Source organism: Neovison vison, chromosome 7, assembly GCF_020171115.1.
Source record: "Neovison vison isolate M4711 chromosome 7, ASM_NN_V1, whole genome shotgun sequence".
Lineage (NCBI taxonomy): Eukaryota > Metazoa > Chordata > Mammalia > Carnivora > Mustelidae > Neogale > Neogale vison.
In genome coordinates, this window is record NC_058097.1 from 162811148 (window position 1) to 162831662 (window position 20515).

At 46.7% G+C, this 20515-nt stretch overlaps 1 protein-coding gene across 1 annotated transcript in view; it reads left to right on the forward strand.

The window, feature by feature from the left end:
- Nucleotides 1-13636: 13636 nt before the first annotated feature.
- Nucleotides 13637-20515, forward strand: part of INSC (INSC spindle orientation adaptor protein) — a 120202-nt gene continuing 113323 nt past the window's right edge. The window contains exon 1 of the mRNA XM_044260906.1: nucleotides 13637-13732. Coding sequence (XP_044116841.1) covers nucleotides 13637-13732 — 96 coding nt within the window. The remainder of the gene's footprint in view (nucleotides 13733-20515) is intronic.

Sequence of the window (20515 nt, forward strand, 5' to 3'; positions counted from 1 at the left end):
ATCCCCACTGTGATGGGTTAAGGAGACATTCAGCTTCTGTTGGGAGAAGCAAGAACCATCTTCCACCAAGACTACACCCAATAAGGAATTCTTTGGATGGGAGGTCAGGGTGCTAATATGAAAGAAAGGTTTAAAGCTAGATGTCTCACTGCCCCCTCAAAAAAGATACTAGACATATTAGTCAGTAGACAATATTCTATATAGTCACATAGAGTTGAGGACTCCTACGTGGTTAACACAATCTATAGCTCTTATTGACCTCTGCTGGTAATTAGATGTGGTAGTCACTGGAATTTGAATACAAGGTAATGCAAATGTAGCAAGTGTCTTTCAGAGTTTGTTTTGGAGAGGAATAGTCCTTTCTAAATAATAGCATCCATCCATCTGATGATTCTTCAGTTGCCTCAAATCTGAGCCTCAAGAAAAAGAGTAGAAGTCATTCCACTTTAATCTATTGCAGACAAAGAGACAAAATTTCCAATATTTTGTATGTCTCGTGTTAGGGAATGATATTCTGCTTGTATAACCTTTCATTCTTATTCAATGAATATTGTGTTTGGAGCTCACCTATAGGGATATAACAGTAAAGGATAAAACCAGAGCCCTTCTATTAGAGATAAGGTCTCTCCTATAGAGTAAGCTTATTCCTTGTTCCAGTTATCTAGGGAAGCAGGCCTGCATCTCCAATAAAACTAATACTAGGGAGAGGTGTCGCAAGTACTGGAAGGGAATTGATCTCATCTTTGGCCTTGATTTCAGAGAAGGGATGTTAGGATGGCTAGAAGGAGGTTCACTGGTGCTGGGTGTTAAGATGACACTGACCACAAGGAGGCAGGCTGGGAATTGAGAAGGCAGGACCCCAGGAAGGTGGCCAACCTTTTGAAGCTAGTTGATGGTAGTCTTTCTGGGATGGAAGTGAATTGTTAAAGGCCTTTGAGTCCTAGGAATGAACTCCTTGTGGTAATCCCAGCCTTTGGCAATAAAGCTAGACTTATTATTCCCCCAGCTTTTATTTACCTGTTATTCTCTGTCTGGGTTCAAAAAAATCTGTGAAAGTTCTGGGCAGACTCAGCTGGGTACCTTAGAAGAAGAGCCTGTGTTCTGCATGAGCTGGAGAAGTCATATATATGTAAAGCCACAGTCCACTTTCTCTTGACTGTTGGGGTTATTTGCTTTGGGAATGCAGAATGAGGAAGTAAAGCTTAGTGAGAAGCATGAACATATACCATATCTCTCTATGTACTACTGAGGTCATACCTGGAACATCATGAGCCAGACTGTATGCAAATTCTGGTCCCTGCTCTGGCTGCCTTCTTGAGACCCCAAACTTGAGCTGATATTGACTAGAGCAAAGATCTGGACATTTTGTCACTAAGATCCCAGAATAATGAGCTAAAGGCCTAAAAACTTTTCAAGGACCCATGACAATGCTCAAGTTTCCAAAGTTAAGTGATTAGCTCCAAAATATGAAAATTGTGAAACATTGAAAAAATGTTTATTTAAATATCTACATGGACATTGGTCTACTCCAACTCGACTCTTGTGTAGTTTTATATAAACTATATTTAATGTTAGGTGCAGGTGCATTTTAATATAATGTAGGGTGAGGATGTCAACAATAAAAGTGTAGGCCACCTGGCAACATCTTAAAATACCCTGTCTCCCCCAGTCCCTTCCTCGGAGTGCAAAGCAGCCCCTTCTCCACCAGAGGGCGCACAAAGCAGGCACTTAAATTTGTTCTGCCAGGACCCCTTCCGACCAGTCTCTCCAGCAGGTCTCTCAGATTGACCTCTCATGCTTCCCTCTCTGAGCCTTGGTTTTCTGGTCTATAAGTTTGGGATAATAACGACTTCCTCAACATCCTATCGAAGGTACTCAGGATTCTGGGGTAGATGGTAGTCCTTTGGGGAAGAGAGAGACTAGAAATTTCTCCTTGTCTGGGGACCTGGTCTGAGATGCCCAGGGACTAGGAAAAGGGCAGCCATAGTGAGACTTGTTTGGTTACCTTCTAGGTCCCTCAAAGGACACAGGCTGGGATAGAGATGAAGGAATAGTGGGAGTAGGGGGCACCGAGGACATGAACATGCATTCTGACACAGGACTGGTCTTCCTCCTGAGTCTCTTTTCTAAGATTTATTATTTCAGAATGCTGTCTGAGCTCAGAGGAGGCATAACTATCTCCTGTCTGGAGTTGGGTGAAGGCAAAATTAGGTTTTATGGAAGTTTTATGGAGGAGTTAGTCTTGAACTCAATGCAGAAGTGTTGGCAGGGTTTTTTTTTTTAATTTATTAAAAAGGTTTTTTAATTAAAAAAAATTACTGAGAGGAGCCTGAGGAGACATGACAACTAAATGTAATGAGGTATCCTGGATGGGATCCTAGAATAGGAGACATTCGGTAAAATCTAAGGAAATTTGAGTAATATGGGCTTTAGTTAATAATAATGTATCCACAGTGGCTCATTAAGGGTAACAAATATGGCATACCAATGTAAGCTGTTAATAATAGAGGAAGCCAGCTACATGGTAAATGCGAAGTGTCTATACTGTCTTTGAAAATTTTCTGGAAATCTAAAACTGTTTTAAAATTAAAGGTTTATTTTAAAAAATTCAATAACTTCTTTTTGTAATTACTAAATAAAAATAACAGAAAATTTAGAAAATATAAGAAAGCAAAAAAAAAATGAAGAGGATGGACTGTGTTTGTTATTTATCTTATATGGCAGAGAAATCCACTGTTAAGTCTGGTGTATAGTCTTTCTTTTATATTCTGTGTACATACTTCCTTGAAACCTGTCTTTTTCAATGTATATCTTTCTATATCATTCAATATTCTTATATTATTCTGTATGTCTATTTCACATTCCATTGAAGAAATGTGCCAGGGTCTAATTAATCCCTTGTGTACATAATGTATATTGTGTATTTTTACTTTTAGAGAGATTTCTATTATTGTAAAAAATGCTATAATAGGGGCACCTAGGTGGCTCAGTGGGTTAAAGCCTCTGCCTTGGGCTCAGGTCATAGTCCCGGGGTTCTGGGATCGAGCCCCACATCCGGCTCTCTGAGCAAGAAGCCTGCTTCCTCCTCTCTCTGCCTGCCTCTCTGCCTACTTGTAATCTGTCAAATAAATAAAAATCTTTTTTAAAATGCTGTAATAATCAGCTTTAGAGCTACATTTTGTAAAATATGCCTATTTCCTTAGAGGGAGTGTACATGGACACAACCTGGGATCATCTTAATCCAATTTTAATCTAATTGATATAATTATTTTTTATCTTTTCTGAAGTGAGAATGTAGAGTCAAAGAGTAAATGCATATCTAACTTTGCTAGATACAGGCACTGTACCATATTGCATTCCGCCAGCCATGTGTGAGCGTCCTTGTGTTTCCCAGTCTCGCCTCCTGGATATGTTGTCAAATTTCTGGATGACTTAACACAGGGAGAGATGGAGTGACATAAAACACAGACACAGAAGCTAAAATATAGGAGGAACAAACAGAAAGAGATGAGGACACACTTCTAACAATCGGAGCTAACGATAGCATAGGCTTCTCTGGAAGTGGTAGGCTCCCTGTCACTGGAGGTATTCAAGGAGAGGCCAGATGACCATTCAATAGAATTTGGTGCAGAAGATGTCTGCTACTTGGCATCAGGACTGAGGACCTTCAATGCCTGGAGAAAAACACACAGCTGTATTCATTGATTGCCTCATTTTAGATCCCTGAATCCATGAGCCTGAGCCTTAATTGGTTTTATTTTGTTTTGTTTTACTGCCAGGAAATCATATGTCTTTAGTCCATTCACTCTCCCATATACTTCTAGATCATTATTTCACACCTTCTCCTCAAAATCCCAATACCTCCTCCAGCACCTGACCTTGCTTCCTACTTCATTGAGAAAACGACATCAATCAGAAGAGACTCTTCAAAGACTCCACCAAAAGCGCTATACACTGGTATCTGATTCCTGGTCCTCTTCTCCCACTAGTTGCCGTAGATGAACTTTCACTGCTCCTAGCTAAAGCCATTTCTTCCATTTGTGCAATAGATTCCATTCCCTTCCCATGACTCAAGGGCATTCCTCCAATTACTCTACATCTCGCTCTCATTCTTTCCTATACCCCTCCCTCCCACCCTTGCTTACTTTGCTCCAATTCCCTAGTCTTTTGCTCTTGCTTAAACATTAGATTCATACTTGTCTTAGAGTCTTTGCTTGGACTGTTTTCTTTTCTTGGAAAGCTCTTCTCCTAGATAACCAGCTGAGTAGTAACACATAAACCCCTTACCTCTATTTACATTGATTGGATTTAAAAAAGAGTCTAACTGCGGGTTCTTCACAAAAAATATCAAAATGTAGGAATATAAAATGGGCAAAGGAAAGAATGCAATTTACCATAAAAAGAGTAATCAAAATAATGGTAATCTAGCTTTATTAATTTTGAATAAAATTGACTTTAAATCAAAAACATCACAGAGATAATGAGGCCCTTATAATAATAAAACCTAACATTTTCTGACAGGTTGTAAGAATTCTAAACATATATGCTCCTAATAACATAACCTCAGAATGTATAAAGTAGAAATCCACAATTATGGTGAGACATTTTGATACACCTCTCTTATTAATTAACTCTTAGTATGGGAGTGCTTTATTTATGTTTCTTTCCCCACTCTTATACTGTGAAACATCCCAAGGTCAGAGACTGCCTTGATCACTTGCATCCCAAGTGATGTGCATAGTGCCAGGCGCAGGGCTAGTCTTCATTCATTGTTTGCTGGACTAAATATCTAGCAATAGTGAGATGATTATGTTCTGAAATGGCACATTCTTTCTTTTGGAATGTTCTTTGTCTTAGAAGGGTCTTAGTCTTCTGGACTAAAACCTGTCCTCTCCCCTCTTTCCAGCTTTTCTAATGGGACTTGGGCATGGATGGGTTCTGGGGGATTTCCCTCCAGGAAGAATGGGTATGTCTGAGGTCAGACTCTTTATTTTTTAAATTAAATTCATTTTTTAAATAATGTAACAGACACATACTTTCCATTTTACTTTCCATTTTACTTTAAATCCTAAGAAAGCTTATCATTTGAGGGGCACCTGGCTGGCTCAGTGGGTTAAAGCCTCTGCCTTTGGCTTGGGTCATGGTCCCAGGGTCCTGGGATTGAGCCCCACATCAGGCTCTCTGCTCAGCGGGGAGCCTGCTTCCTCCCCTCTCTCTCTCTGCCTGCCTCTCTGCCTACTTGTGATCTCTGTCTGTCAAATAAATAAATAAAATCTTTAAAAAATAATAAAGAATTAAAAAAAAGTTTATCATTTGAAATATGTACTTGGGGGGGAGTATGGAGTTGCATATTTAAAATATTTTCTTGTAGAAATAGACAGAATGACCTGGGTTTATGACCAAACCCAAGTTCATCTCCCTAATGCACAAAAAGATAATCACTGAGGCATCAAGGACTCAGCAAAGAAAGGGTTTATTTGATTGGCAGCCAAATGAGGAGATGGGAGTGCAAACCTCAAAACTGCTTCTCCCTGGGAGAGTCAGGGAAATTTAAAGGCAAATGAAAAGGTCTAGGTAAAAAGTTGCAGCTGAGCTTGCTAGTCTAAAACTGTGATCAGTTAGTCCCATTAACCCTTTGGTTGCTGGTTTCAGTCTCCACTGTCCTTTGATCGTTCCTCATTCTTGAGGGAATTGGGACGATGACCATTCTAGTTACTTCTTATTGAGATGGGGCGAAGATTGGAGTCAGAGGAATGGAAAATGTCTGTATGACTTTAGAAATATTCTTAGCTCCAGGATGAAACCCAACATTCTGCATGACCAAGATTTTTGTACTTTGGTCATTAGTTTTTCTACTATTTTTTATCTAGGGCCTTAGTGGGGGATTTGTTGTAACCAAATAAGGTGTGTTTGAGGCCAGACCTTTTAAACCAAAGTTGGGTATTAATTGCAGGAAATTTAAAGTAGATCCATTGGGGGTTTTTTTCCCCTACAAAGTCCTAGGCAGGGTATGGTTTCTATCAGAAGGGTTCTTTCTAGCTAATTATCCATTCTTCTCAATAATGTATCTGGAGGTTGGCATTAAGGCTTTCCAATTATTCAAATTGTCCAAGTTTTCATTTACTGGTGAAATTTTTCTGGAAGGTCTTGTGGCAGCTGTTGCTTGTGCTTGATCCATAGCTAAAGTTCTTGCCTCTGTCTTGGCAAGCTCTTAGCCAAAAGCTGTAAATCAGGGTCTATCAAGACCATTATGGCAGTTTAGTGGCTTCCTGGACAGTTTAGTGCTTCTATAGAGAGATTTAAATGAGAGGGAAGATGTGGAGATTGAGAGCATTTATAGATCATGGTTATTTTCTGGGTCTGGTTGTTTTCCATTTACACTATACACCCTCCCCAACAGCTTCCGCAACTTTTCTTGCTCTGTATTCTGAGGAGCTGGTCCTCAGATCATACCACCAGGCCTCTCTGGTTGGATTCTGTCAACGGAGGCAGTGGCTGGGGATTAAAAAAATGAGAAGAGGGAGGTTAGGGAATTCCTTCCTTGCTTGTTGCTATGGTTTTGAGATGATCTCTTTCATGGATGCATAGCCCCTTCCATGGTTCCACTGGAACACCTGTGAGCTATTTCCCCTCTGTTTCTCTAGGCTTAGAGGTGATAACAGCTTCCCCACTTGTCAGTACCTGGGTGCCTCACAGCAGGTGTTCTACTCTTAACCCTGACATAAATAGCCTTTCATTAAATTGTCTTCCATATCCCATCTGAGTAGATTTCTTTTCCTGCTGGGACCTGCCTGGGCTGTGAAAATAAATAGAATATACATTCTGCCGAATGATAGCTTTTTTTCTTAGTTCATGACCTCAGAGTCCTTGTCAGATATACCTGAAAGGACTCTTAGACCAGATATCAAATGGTATAGAGTTGGCAACCCAGTGAAAGCAAGACATTGAGTTATGGTCACAGCGGGAGCCTAAGAACCTTATCTCCTGTGCTGTGCTCTTCCCACCAACTGTTGGATCTTCTCTTGATGCCATATTCACCAAAGAGACATGGGGAGAATGTATAAATTAGTACTTTTTAACTTGTAAGCAAAAGAAAAAAAACTCAAGCCAGCTTAGGAAAACTTTTTTTAAAAGTGTCATCTCATGGAACTTCCAGGACAGGGAAGCTTTTGGGTCTCATAAACCATGGATGCAAATGCTCTTCTCGGGGAAAATTTTTGGAAACCCAAGTGTTCTTCCTTTTAGGGGCTGGGTGTCTATCTGGCTCCCTTTATATTTTCAGCATCTGGTTCCTGGGTGATCTCTGCCACTTCTCTGCTCTGTTGCATGGGGTTCCACCATGCTTGAACCATTCCATAGAAGTTTCTGGTATTTCTAATATGTGACAGGCACTGCACTAGAAGATAAGGCCTCTGTTCTTGTGGAGCAGAAGGTGAGAGAAGCAATAATCAAGCAAGTAAATAAACAAGAAAATTTCAGAGAGTGATAAGTGATACTAACAGGAGAATGGCAGGGGAAGGTTCTTTTTGTTTGGGTGGTCAGGGAAGACCTATGACATGATCTGAGACCCTAATGGAGAGAAGAATCATGTAGAGTTTTGTGAGCCAGAGTAAAGGGTCTAGAACTTTTATTCTAAGTGCAAAAATAAGAAGCCGTTGAAGACTTAGGTTGGAGGAGAATGTGATCTCATTTATATTGTTAGAGGATGACTCTGACTGCTTTGTGATTAATGGAGTCTAGGAGGTTATGGATTCAATATGGAAGTAAAACAGATAGGATGGACTGACTAGCTGGATGTTAGGAGAGGGCAATGATGAGTTAAGAGGAATTAAAAGATGACTTTTATTTTGTTTTTTATTTGATTTATTTGTTTTTGATTAGCTGGGTAGAGGTGGTGCCTTTATTTTTTTTTCCCAGAAAAAAAAATTTTTTTATTTTCAGAAAAAAAAATTTTTTTTTAAATAAAAAAAATTTTTTTTATTTTCAGAAAAACAGTATTCATTATTTTTTCACCACACCCAGTGCTCCATGCAAGCTGGGTACCCACCACCTGGTACCCACCACCTGGTACCCCAACCTCCCACCCCCCCACCACTTCAAACCCCTCAGATTGTTTTTCAGAGTCCACAGTCTCTCATGGTTCATCTCCCCTTCCAATTTACCCAAAAGCACATACCCTCCCCAATGTCCATAACGCTACCCCCCTTCTCCCAACCCCCCTCCCCCCCAGCAACCCACAGTTTGTTTCGTGAGATTAAGAGTCAAATGACTTGCCTTAATTCCAAGTCACAACCATTTCCAGAGCCTTCCACTCTCTGGGAGGGGAAAGTTCTTTCCACCTTGACCACCTCTATTGACAGACCCTATTCCATCTGAGAATCTGGGCCGTGTTCTTCCAGGGCTGGGGACAAAGTTCTTCAGAACAGCTTGGGCCACACAATGCCCTACTTGGGACATCCCCCAACCATAGTGAGGCAGGGTCCCAGCCATTTCCCTTTCTGCCTTTAGATGGTAAGCTCCTTCCAATCCCCATTTAGGACACCTCTCAGCTCTTATCTCCAAACTCAGACCTAGAGTTACTGAATTCTGGCTTGTGTAATTGCTCTCCCTAGCTTCATTTCAAATGTCTGTTTTTTAACTCTAGCCTGGCCATGATTGTCATTCCTAATTTGCTTCTTCCCCTGCTTCCTAGGGGAGCTGGCTGTTCCTTCCTTGACTCTTCAGGGCTCTGTCCCTATTTTGGCCTCCCACTATAGAAAAGGTCCCTCCCACCTCTCCTTTCCATCCCATCTGAGCTAGCCCTCACTATTGGTCTCAGCAGCATGTGTCCTTCCTGCCCCGGGTGAACCTTTGCACTGTATTCTTGTGTTGTACCTTGTGAAGTCTGTAGGGTCTAGAGTCTGTCAGACCTGAGTTTGAGTCTTTGATCTTCCACTCCCTGGCTATGTGATCTTGGGAAAGCTACTTCATCTTTCTTAGTCCATGTTCCCTTACCTCTTCAGTGGGGATAGTTATAACGATATCATTAGATCATGGTGAGACATAAACTAGGTAAACCATGATACACAGAAAGAAGTCAATTCCTGTCCATACAGTAGTAACTCTTTTTATTATTATTTTGTCCCTCTTCCCAAGACCTCACATTTTTTTTTTTTTGCATGTAGCCCAATGTGGGGCTTGAACTCACCACTCTGAGATCAAGACTTGAGCTAAGTCGTACATTCAAAAGACTGAGCCATCCAGATGCTCCAAGACCTCACTTTTTAAATTACCCTCAAATCTCATCTTCTTCCTGAACCTGGGAGCAGAAAAGCAGAGAAAATAGTGGACTCACACTGAAGAGGCTGAAGCAGCTTCTAAGGCCAGGCCCTTGGCAGGTCTCTTTCTAGAAGGATTCCTGAAGCTGTCCCCAGGCCAGCCAGAGCAAGCTTCTGAGAATTCAGAGGGTCAGGCAATGTCCACGGAGTCACTCCCTCAACCAGACACCAAGACAGTGACGGGAAATTCTCTACTGTATCTCTGATGAGCTTGTCCTGCTCTTTTTGGAAAGATGTTGACCCCTTAGACTTTGAAAAGAGGGTCTCTGTCTTAGCTCAAGATGCATGGCTACAGCTCTGATACCCAAAATTCCCAGGAGCATGGGGAGAAAGCAGGAGGGAGTGTGACTGGTCACAAAGCTGGCTCTGGTCTTGGCACCAGGATGACCTTTCCTCTGGAGCCAAACAGCCTTTGATTCATTGTCAGGGAGACAGAAACTACAGCCCCTCCTTTAGAATGGCAGTCTTTGAAATTTAGGGGGGCATCAGTATCACCTGGAAGGTTTGTAAAGCCATAGCTTTTTGGACCCTAGCCTCAGAGTTTCTCATTCAGCAATTCTGAGGGAAGACCTGAGAATTTGCATTTCCTATACAAGCCCAGGGTCACTGATGCTGTTGGTTGGGATCATCTTGCAAAAACCACTGCCCTGGGGAATTGCTTATTTTCATGTTCACTCATTCCTTTGCAGCTTGGACGTAGGGGTGGGGATCCTGGATTCTTACTTCTATTAACTTGCTCTGTGGCTGTATTTCTGGAGGTGGTTTTGGTTGGAATAATGGAAAATAGCTTTTTGCTTTAAGACAGGGAATTTGTGGGGAGAATCTCTAAATTTAATGAAGAGATGAACAATTCAGGCTTGGGAAAGGCAGGGCGGCCCTGCAGCCCTCCATGCCTGGAATTCATGGATCTGCTCTCCCGGGCACTCCAGTTGAATGATCTGGCCATGAAGAACCTCTAGTCCAGCCTATTCAAATTCCAGATGCTGATAAGAGGAAATATCCCCAAAGGACCCTTCCTGCCTTGTCTCTCTTAATGAACAAACCACCACAGGTGTGTGGTGAAAAGGCCACAGGAAAAGAAAACAGGCAGGGCTGCCCCAAGCTCCCACTGCTCTGAACTGAGCAGCCATGACCCCACAAGGGACCTACCACAGTGACGGTGACCGAGATTCTTCCCTTCTTTGGGTCTCAGTTTCTCTATCTGTAAAATGATGGGTTTGGGTTAGAACCTCATTCCTGGATCAGTGTTTCTTTCTCAAAATGGGCCTGCATCACAATTCCTTGGGATCCTTGAAAATAGAGACCCACATGCTTCATGGTGTAGTAGTAAATGGTCCACAACAGAATTTCCAAAACAAAGCAAAACAGCATGTAACAAAATGGAACACCCCAATTTGTAATGTTTGCCCAGTTTCTGTGATGTAAACAAACATTCCCACCATGGCCAGTTTCAAGCTAGCAAGGTGAAAGTCACTGAGCAGGAAGTTGGGAAGAGAGGTGCCCTTGTGGCCCCAACTCTTCACTGGCCAACAAAATCAGGATCTCTGAAGGAACCCTGGGCATCTGCATTTCCCCCCACCCAGGTGATTCTGGTGGCTAATACAATTTTAGGACCCCTGCGCTTAGAGATCTCTGAGGATCTTTCTGGCCCTAACACTGCCTCATTCTGATTATATCACAAATTCTCACACAGGCTCTGGAAGTTGGGGCAAGTTTTCCCTTTTGAGAGCATCGCAGAAGACATCCTGGGGAGATCGGTGGGCCTAGTGTGTCAATAGTGTGCTTGTAGTAGCTGGTCTGGGACTCTGGGGCCAGACTGAGCTCCTCCTATCCTCCCAGAGTGCCCCGTCGTGCATTCACACCCAGAGGCAGGGCACTGCCTTGACGTGCATGCCTCAGGGATGGAGACAGGGGTTACAGGACATGAGGGGACAGCCGTGATTCCTGGGACCCTTTCCCAGCTCTCATCTCTCTGGGTGCCCTGGCCTTCCTGCTGTCAGCACGACCTTGTGATCTGATATCTCCAGCCCCAGACCCAAGAGCCACCTTGGTTGGCAGTGATTTCTGTGCAGGTCCCTCAACCTGATAACCTTCTCTGAGCAGTTGGAGTACAGAGTGGAGGATATTGCCTCTCACTTGGGAAGTGCCAAGGCAGAGGGACCATCATGGAGCCCACAGGAGACACAGTAGTAATGTAGTAATGGATAGCAGGGCTTGCACAGAGGCTGGGGAGATGGAGGTTGGGGAGGGGACAGTGGAAACGACCCCTGGGATGTGAATTCTTATTTTAGGGACCTTGCAGAAGGATCCATTTTCACCTAACTTCAGTTAGGTTGCACATTTACTTTTGAGTTGGAGCGACCTCTGACTTTCTCTTATTCTATAAAGCAGGAGTTCTCATAGCCTGACGCCCAAATGGGGAGCATCTGAGAACCTTTTAGAAAGGCAAATTTGCACACTCAGAATGTCTCCACCTCTTAGAGCCCTTGCCTGACAATGTGATGGCAGGTTCCTTTGTGGAGGTTTAGCATTCGTCTCCCCTAAAACCCTTTTCCAATCCAGATGCTCCATGGGGCTGCCCTGCTGAGCTGTCCTCAGACCACAGAGGGGATGGGCTTGTGACAGCAAACCGGGGATTCTGGACGGCGATGGGGGGGGGGCAGTGAGAAACCACATGAGCCAATGGATATAAGCCTATGACAGACCTTTCTGTGTGGTCTCTGGTGGAGCTGCTTGGGAGGAGGCCCAGGGCCAGGGCAGCCTCTGTTTTGGGGGTGTCTAGCTTAGCGTGGAAGCTTCAAACAGTGGACAAGTTCTTGGATGCTAAACTCTTCTGTCCTTGTGCAGGCCTGTTCTCTTAACTCCCTGGGCTTTGGACTTGGCTACTTGTCCTACATCATGGCCCTGCCCTGTCTTCTGCTCCATTCCCCCTCCCACCAAAGTCTTGCCATGTCTGTACTGCGGCTCCAGTTCCCTCGGGCAACATGTGCTCCTTTCTGCCTGACACTGTGGTGCTGTACCCGGTCTCTGGGGCTCGTCCATCCTCCTCTGGCCCTGGCAGCCGGAAGCCCTCCTAGGCCAGATCCTCCACAGTGCCCAGAGTCTCTAAGGTGCTCCCCATGATCCCTTCAGGAAAGGATACATGGGTCTTCTTCCACTGACCTTGGAGTGGGTGCTGGGCAAACCAGATTCGGCACCAAGTGGGGGGCTGACTGCTGACCTGGCTGGGTAAACTGTAAACCTGAAATCTTCCCTCCATTTAGCTCTGAACTTGTCCTTCCTAAAGCAATTTGTGAAGCTGGTGGAGCTGGAAAGGAAGAAGAGCGTGGAGTTAGGCTGCGGGGGACTTTTGCCTAAGGCAGCGCTGGACAATTCCTGAGGCTTCTTTTGGTAGAAGAAACTATGGTTGTGCCTCTATGTGTGTGTGCACATGTGTGCACGCATGCATCTCCTTACCTGTGTGTCTCCATGCTCCTCTGTGCGGGTTCCTGTGCATATCTCTGTAAAGTGTCCTTGCAGCTTGCAAGCTGTGAGGCCACAGGCAGGTGACTTAAACCATTTGACCTCCATTTTCCCTGTCTGTATAATGGGCTAAGAGTAACTTCCGTGAAAAATGACCGCAGGGGCAAAATGAAATGCACATAAGCCCCTTCCATAATTCTTAGCACCCGCTTGTCAGACTATTGCAACTAGATGCCTTATGCAAATGACTTAGCCTTCCTGTGCCTCAGTTTCCTCATGTGTACATTGTTGATAATAGCAGAACCCAGTGTTGTTGTGGGGATCAGAGAAGTTGCTATCTGCAAAGTCTTTAGCACCATGCCCTAACTATTAGTGATTAGGGTGCTTATTATCTTTCTGTGTACGGTTGTATCTGGGTGAGAATTTCTGAATTTGTGAATGTCTCTGGGTAAGTCCTCTGCTCGTGTGTGTATACACATATGTGCGTATGATGTATCTATGTTTATATGGTCAGGCAGGCCGCTTGTCTCTGGGTGGAGCTTGCTGTTGGCCCAAACCTGGACGCCATAAGCCAGCCAGGCCGGCGCTAGGGATGGAATTTCCATTAAGAATTAAACAGGACAGCACTGGGAAGCCAGGCAGACAGAGGGGAGGGGGTCGAGGGGGATGATGTTCCAGCTCTGCGCTCCCTTGGACAGCCTCAATTCTGAACTGCTTTGGAGAAGGCCTCTGCCACCTTTGCCTTGAGTTGCAGGCCTTGCTGGAGCCATGGACCAGAAGGAGGGGCAAGGAGAGAGGAGTTGCCCACAGGGGCCTCCATAGGGAGATTTGGAGTTGTTGCAGCCAGGACCAGAGCCATGAGACGTCCTCCTGGGAATGGAGAGGCGGCCAGTGAGGGTAGAGGCAGCTGGGGCCTATGGGGCCGACAGGAGGCCAGGAGGCTGAACTGTGCCGTATGTATCTGGGAAGGTGTGTGTGTGTGTGTTTGTGTGTGTGAGTGTGTGTGTGTGTGTGTCGGGGAATGCAGGGTGGGAGACATTCATACAAGTGCCCTAAAGGAACCTCTAGCAAACTACGTCTGTTCCTCTCTTGCTCTGAAACCCAGGCACAAAATTTGGTCCTGGAAATAAAAGATTTCTGAGGCTTTTGCCAGTAGTTATCCTGTTTATGATCTAACCTCATCCCATTACTTGCATACTAAAAAATATCTTGGCTTTCCAGGTAGTTTTACATTCCTGATCTCATCTCATACTTTTAACACCCTCTGAGCTAGGCAGAATTATTATGATTCCCATTGTAAATACAGGAAAATAGAGTCATAGAGAGGTTAAGTGACTTGTCTAAGGACACACAGCTAGAAAGCAGTAGATGCAGGATGCAAAGTCAGATCTCTTTGAGGAGCAAGTCCAGACTACTTTTATAATACAACCCATTTACCAGGAACGGACTCAGAGAAGATTCTGCAAACCATGCCCATTGGAGGAAGGCCGTGGCCTCAGAGTCAATGCCCAGCCACGTTGGGTGGCTGGGGCCCCAGTTCTGTTCCCAGGCCCTGAGACAGACGTGATTGAGATAGGAACTGAAGCCCTTAGGGGACTGGGAGTGGAATCAGGCTATCCCGGAGAGATGGATGCTGCCGGCGAAGCTGGCTCGTCAGAATGACTCCAGCACCCAGAGCTGGTTCCCAGAGAGCTGATGCAGTTGAGTTAATGACAGGAGCTGCGAGGTGTCCAGGGTAAGGGCGCATTTGTCCTTGTTAGCCCAGGGCTGGAAAAGGGAACAAGGGTACTTGCATCAAGGAAGAGGAGGCTGAGTTGGGACCTGGGAGCAGTCCTTCTGGCGTGGAGATGGAGCTGGCCTTCTTCCCTCTGAATGCCTAGTGTAAGCATATTGATACGGTGTACACATGTGGGATTTAGTTTAGATGCCAAGGAGAACTTCCCGCCAGCTAGAGGGTGTGAGCTTAGGAACGGGGTCCCCAGGGAGGCTAGGGGCTGACTTACCTTGGTGATCTCCCAAAGTGGGTAGAGGCCCTTCAGGCCCCACTGGATTCCGGGCAGGGTGGAGGGACTTGGACCCAATGACCTTGCAGCTTCCTTCAAATTCAGGAATGCAACATTCCTGAGCTTTTGGGTAGGAATCAGCCTTCTTTTCTAGACTTAGCCATCTGACACAAAGACATCCAGAGGGGAAGACTGATGTGCCCCAAGTTAGAAGGAGTCTCAACAAACACGTCTGTGGGTTTTGGCAGGTCGGTGGTCTGGAGGTCGGTGATCTTTTATGGGTGACTTAGCTTCCAAAGGGAAGCACCTGTGGTCAATAAACCCAGGCGCATTCCAGGCTTTTGGGGACTGCTCAAAGTTTGGCGGCTCTGTCCACAGAGCCTGTGAACCGCACCCAAACCCCTCCTTGTTTTGTTTCAGCTCCAAGGGAAGCGCTCGCCTCTCCTTCCCTTCCCCTCTCCAGATGTTGGCCTACGGGGCACACGTGGGCACCCCTGCCTCATGGGCTCCCGGGTGCTTCCCAGCCCCGACTCCTGCCGGGGTGAGCCGGGCTCTAATTCAGCCTGACCGCGTCCCCATTCCTGCGCTCCCCGCAGACCAGAGAGCGACGTCTCCACCGCCGGGGCACCAAAATAGCTACGAGGCCGAGGCCGGGCGGAGACTCCGGCGGCGGTGGCTGACACGGGACCGAGGCTTGGCAGGGGGCGCGCTGTCCTGGAAGGTCCTGCGGCCGCCGGGGAGTGGGCGGGCTGGGGCTAAGCGGGGCGGGGGCGCGGGGCGGCGGGCGGCCCCTGGGCTGGCCCGGCCTCTGGAGCCCCAGCTGCGTCCTGCCACCGCCGGCTGCCGCGCGCACCCGGCTCCCTGCCCGCTCCCTCGAGGTGAGTAGCCCCCCTGGGCCAGCTGATTGGGGCCCTACCAGGTGGGCCGGCCTAGTATGGGGTGCAGCGTGCTTGCAACTCTTTGGACAGTAGGTGTAGGAGTGGCAGTGAGCAGTGGGAGGGAGTGCCTGGGTGGATGTGTTAAGCCTGTGGAACTTTCTAGCATGCGTCCCAGGGTAGGAGTATGAGTTCTGAGAGAGTATGTCCCTGTTGGGGGGGGGGCAGCGGCGGAGAGGACATGTAGGTGGGCCTGGAAAGTATCCACAGGTGGCATGGGTGTCTCTTTCTTGTACTTACATTCATGTGTGTGGGGTAGGAAGCCTGCAGATGGGCTGAGAGAGGGCACCCGTGGGGACGGTTGACTGTGTGTGAGTGAGCCCATGAAGACAGAATAAGGATAAAGAGTGTTATCTGAACTCCGACTTTCTAGGGTGACCAAACTTGTCCCCAGCTGGGGTGCCTTCTTTGTGGGTCACTTTGGTGGCTTTGGTTTCTCAGGGCTGTGAGCAGGGAGGGAGCTCAGTGTCTTCCCCTGACACTGGAGTAGATGGGGCTCTGAGGGACCCCAGCGGGCTGGCCAGGGTGAGGAGACAACTTGGGGTACCCACTGTCACGACAGAAGGAGCAGGAGGACAGTGAGAGTGGATGGGCAGACCACATAGTTGTGCACACTCACAAACACTGAGAGGGCACTCACACCCACACACTCACAGCTGCCCGTGTATACACATTCCTACACACGCACACTAGCCTTGAATGCGCTTCCAGTCAGGACATCCATGCAGACACTCACGCACTTCCAATACATAAAACACCTGTGGACAGTGACATGTATGCAACACGTGTAGAATGTGCATATGCAAAGATATGCCCCCCTGGCTTAATGTACTCTCAGCCTCCAGATCCCCTTTCTGGGTCCTCTTGAACCTACCCGTAACACCTTGGACAATGAGTCCAAGAAGCTGGCCACAGTAGGGACGATCTTAAGTTAGGGACTTTGGCTGCGGGAAGATGGTAACACAGTGCCTTTGGGGTTTCCCATTGGTCTAGAACTGAGGCTGCCCACGTAGCCTGGGTCTTAAGGGTCTGGCCTTAGAAACAGCTTTTACCCTCTTATAAATGAGAAGGCCAGGCTTGCAGGCTGAGGCAGAGCACGGCACCTGTAATTTGTACTGGGCTCTAGTTTGCACTCTGGATTCTCCCTGCTGTAGAAGAACCATGAGTCTTCTATGGGCTGGGGCCACGCAGTCATTGGACAGAGAGGGACAGTGAGTTGAGCTGGGCTGATTCTTTGTCTTTGGTCTTAATCAGTCCTGTTTTGAGTCTCTCATCTCCGCTAGGCTGGAAGGGCTGCCTTTGGCTTTGCTCCTCCCCCTTCCCCCAGTGGTTATCTCTTCCCCGGACAGAATCTTTTTCTCCCAGATCTCCTTCCTCTGGGGACCACTGGGGACACACTAAACAGTGCTTGGAGGGGTAGGTGACCCAAAATCAGGTTGTTGTTGTTGTTATTGTTATTATGGCTTCTAGACCTTTTCCATTCAGGTCATTCTCCTCTGGACAGGCTTCAGTGGGGTGCCCAGACTTATGTGCTCCTTCAGCTGGGAAGTTAGAAAGATGACATTGATTTACCCTTACTTAGGGTTTATGGTTTAGTCCAAGGAGTGCCTGAGCTCTCACCCCACCAAGTCTCCTTGTATTCGGGGAGAGATGATCTTCAGCTATTTGTTGAGTGGGGTGCAGGGATCTATTCTCCCCTGCCCTGGTCCTCAGCCTGACCCCTGGGGATGGTTCAATGAGGCAGGCTGAGGTCAGCCTGGCAGCCTTCTTGCACAGTGAAGGAAGTCTGCCTACTTTCCCCGGTCTTACCCTTTGTAGGGCCCCAGCCACTTTAGGACTCGAGACAAGACTGGAAAACTGGAGGACTCATAAGGACTGCAGACCATGCCCATTGGAGGCATTGATGGGCATAGATCATAGCGTAGATCATAGATCTAAGCATAGATCAGTCCTGATCTATTTCCTTTTTTTTCCCCCTTCTTAATCAAATACATATACCTGCCAGTCAGAACTTCAGAACAACAATGTGGAGCATCAGGGCAACCCCACTAAGTTCACATAGTTCCAGTTTAAAAAGGAGAAAGCAGACAACAGAGTAATTATGGTAATAATCACATGTGTCATAATGGTAATAGAAACATACAGACTGAATCTTTAAATCTGCTTTATTTCATTTACTTTTCACAACAACTTTCTTAGGTTAATAGTCCCATTTTTTTTTCCTGATAAGGAAACTGAGGCAGAGAGCGCTCAAGGGATTTCTATAGGTCTCCGTGACTCAAGCACATGACCGAACCTGTAGGTTTCTCTTCCTACTCTAGCTGCCAGGAGGCTCTTAGTCTGTCATATTGCTTCAGCCTAGTAATTGTGTTCATTGGAAATCTGGCTTGACTTCTAATTTCTGCTTTAACAACTACATAGTACACACATCTTTAAACGTAAACTCCCACATCCTTTGTAGAAAGAGATCAGAATAAATAAATGAACAACTAGCAATTAAGCCTTTTATTTGCCTGTGAGGATGGGAAGTGTGTTGCCTGGATTTGTGGGGGGAGAGCTCCAATTTCAAATATTTCGCATGGTTTCCAAGCCATGTCTCAATTTTGGCTTCTGTATCTTTGGCCTTGGATTCATGACTATGTCTTGGGGCTATTCTTTCTAGTGTCTCGGAGTGATAATGCCTATCTCTGTGCTGGCTCAGACAATGGGGATTGTTGAGAATGAATTGGGCCATTGATAAATGCCCCTTGCTCTGAGGACTTCAGCTGCCAGCGCCTCCCTGTCTCAAAAGAGTGAGTGTCTGGAGGCCCGAAGGAGTTTGACCCCTGCCCTAAGCCTGGCCCTGACCCCATGGCCACCCCTTCTTCATGGGACCCTGTCTTGGCCCAGGGCTCTGCTGGGAGGTCTACGTCCCTTGGACTTGAGCTCTGCCTCCCCCACTGTGGACCACATGGTCTCCGATCATGATGGCTCTTCTGTAACCAGAGCTCAGCTTGAGCAGCTCTGAAATGGCTCTGGGCTCTGAAATGTGGAGGCTTTTCTGCCCCCTTTCCTAGACCTGTGCAGGCATAGATAAATGCTCGCTTTTTTTCTCCTTCCCAGTGAGGGGGTTTCAAGTCTACCAGGTGGTAAGGGCATCATTTGTCACCTCTTACCCATAAGAGATGTTGGTCACCCGGGGCCTCTGTATGCAGGGCAGGGCTCTGGCTGCTTTGAAAGTTGATGAGACTTCTACTAACTAACTGACTCCAAGACTGACTACTTTTCCCTGCCCTATTAATGTCTGACAGGGGGACCAGTGGGGGGGGCGTGTTTAGTACTAAAGAATGATTAGAAGGACTCTAATGGCAGGCTTTCAGATACTGTATTGGGATTCTGCTTCTCTATGTATTAAGTCACCACCCCGCCCCACCCCCCACATGCTGGTGGCTGTTGTTAACCACATTTAAGACTGAGCCTCCCCCAAACGTTTGGTTTCAAAGTGGGAAAGAGGAGTCATTGGCCTGAGGTGTTGGGAAATAAACACCTGATGCTGGGAGATATGCTGTGGGGGCGGGGGCGGGCAGGGGGCAGGGTAAGGCCAGTAGTTTCCTCCTTCACTGGTAAACGTCATCTCAAAAAGGTAAGACCGATTTGATTGTGTCTCTGGTAAGGATTTGGGGTGTTCTCAGGACTTTTAGCTCAACCAAATGAGAACAGGCTTAAAATCCAGCAAGAGCATGTGGCCGGGCCTGGCAGTCAGAGTGGCTGGGAGAGGACGCAGGGTTGCTCCCATTTCTTTACTACCTGCTAAAGGCCAACCCCTTGCGGGTTCTTTGCATCTTTTGTTTCATGAAACCTCTGGAACCACCTTGTGAGAGAGGCGCTCCTGTTTTAAAGATAGGGCCACAGAAGCACAGCGAGGTTAAGTAAGAGCTGACCACGAGTCCATTCCAGGTCTGTCTGCCATCAGGGTCTGTAGGGAATGTCTGCTAACCACTCCCCCAATTCTAAAGCTCTGAAAACAGGAAAATCCACCCCTTGGGACAACTGGGGAAGGGCTAAGGGCTTGACGTCTCTGACTCCGGGACTTGAACATGAGCATCTTCAGCCTTACCAGTCACAAACAGAGACTGCCATGCTGTGGGAAGCAGGGGTGGGGTGGGGAGGTCTCTTGGATTTGGCAGGGATCACCCCCACTCTCTTGGGGTGGGCAGTGCTGGGCCTCTGTGGTTCCACTTCTCCCCTGGATCAGTCTCTGCCCAAGGAATGGAGGCTTCCCCGGGACTCTGTGATCCAGCCAGCTCAGTCTCCCTCCCCCAGTTCCAGGGTCCCCTTAATGCCAAGCTCTGGGGAGTCTTGGATCCGCCGAGGACGTCTCTGGGCAGACCAGACCCTATTCGGCATGATGCAGTGTCTGTAGACATCAGCAGTTTGGCTGGGTAATTATGTATAGTGTTCACTTTCTGCTGGAGAAATGGAGGTTTTGTCTTACAACCCAAATATCCTGGGTTTGGAAACCATGTAAAATACAGCCTGTGGTCTGGGAGTGTGGGCTGCACTATGAGCCTGTGTGTGATGCTGGTTTAAAGGACATGGTTGAGAGACAGAATGATGGACACAGGCTGTCTCCCTGCCCCTGATGGAGGGTCAGAGGAGGACTGTACATTCCAGCCATGTGCAGAGAAAAACAGACAGATCTGACCTAGAGTCTCAGTTTCCCCGTCTGTAAAATGGGGTTCCTTATAATATTAGGGTGTTGCGAGCACTAGAAAGTTTACTGAAGTATAGTATCTGACATAGAATAGGGGAACCATGA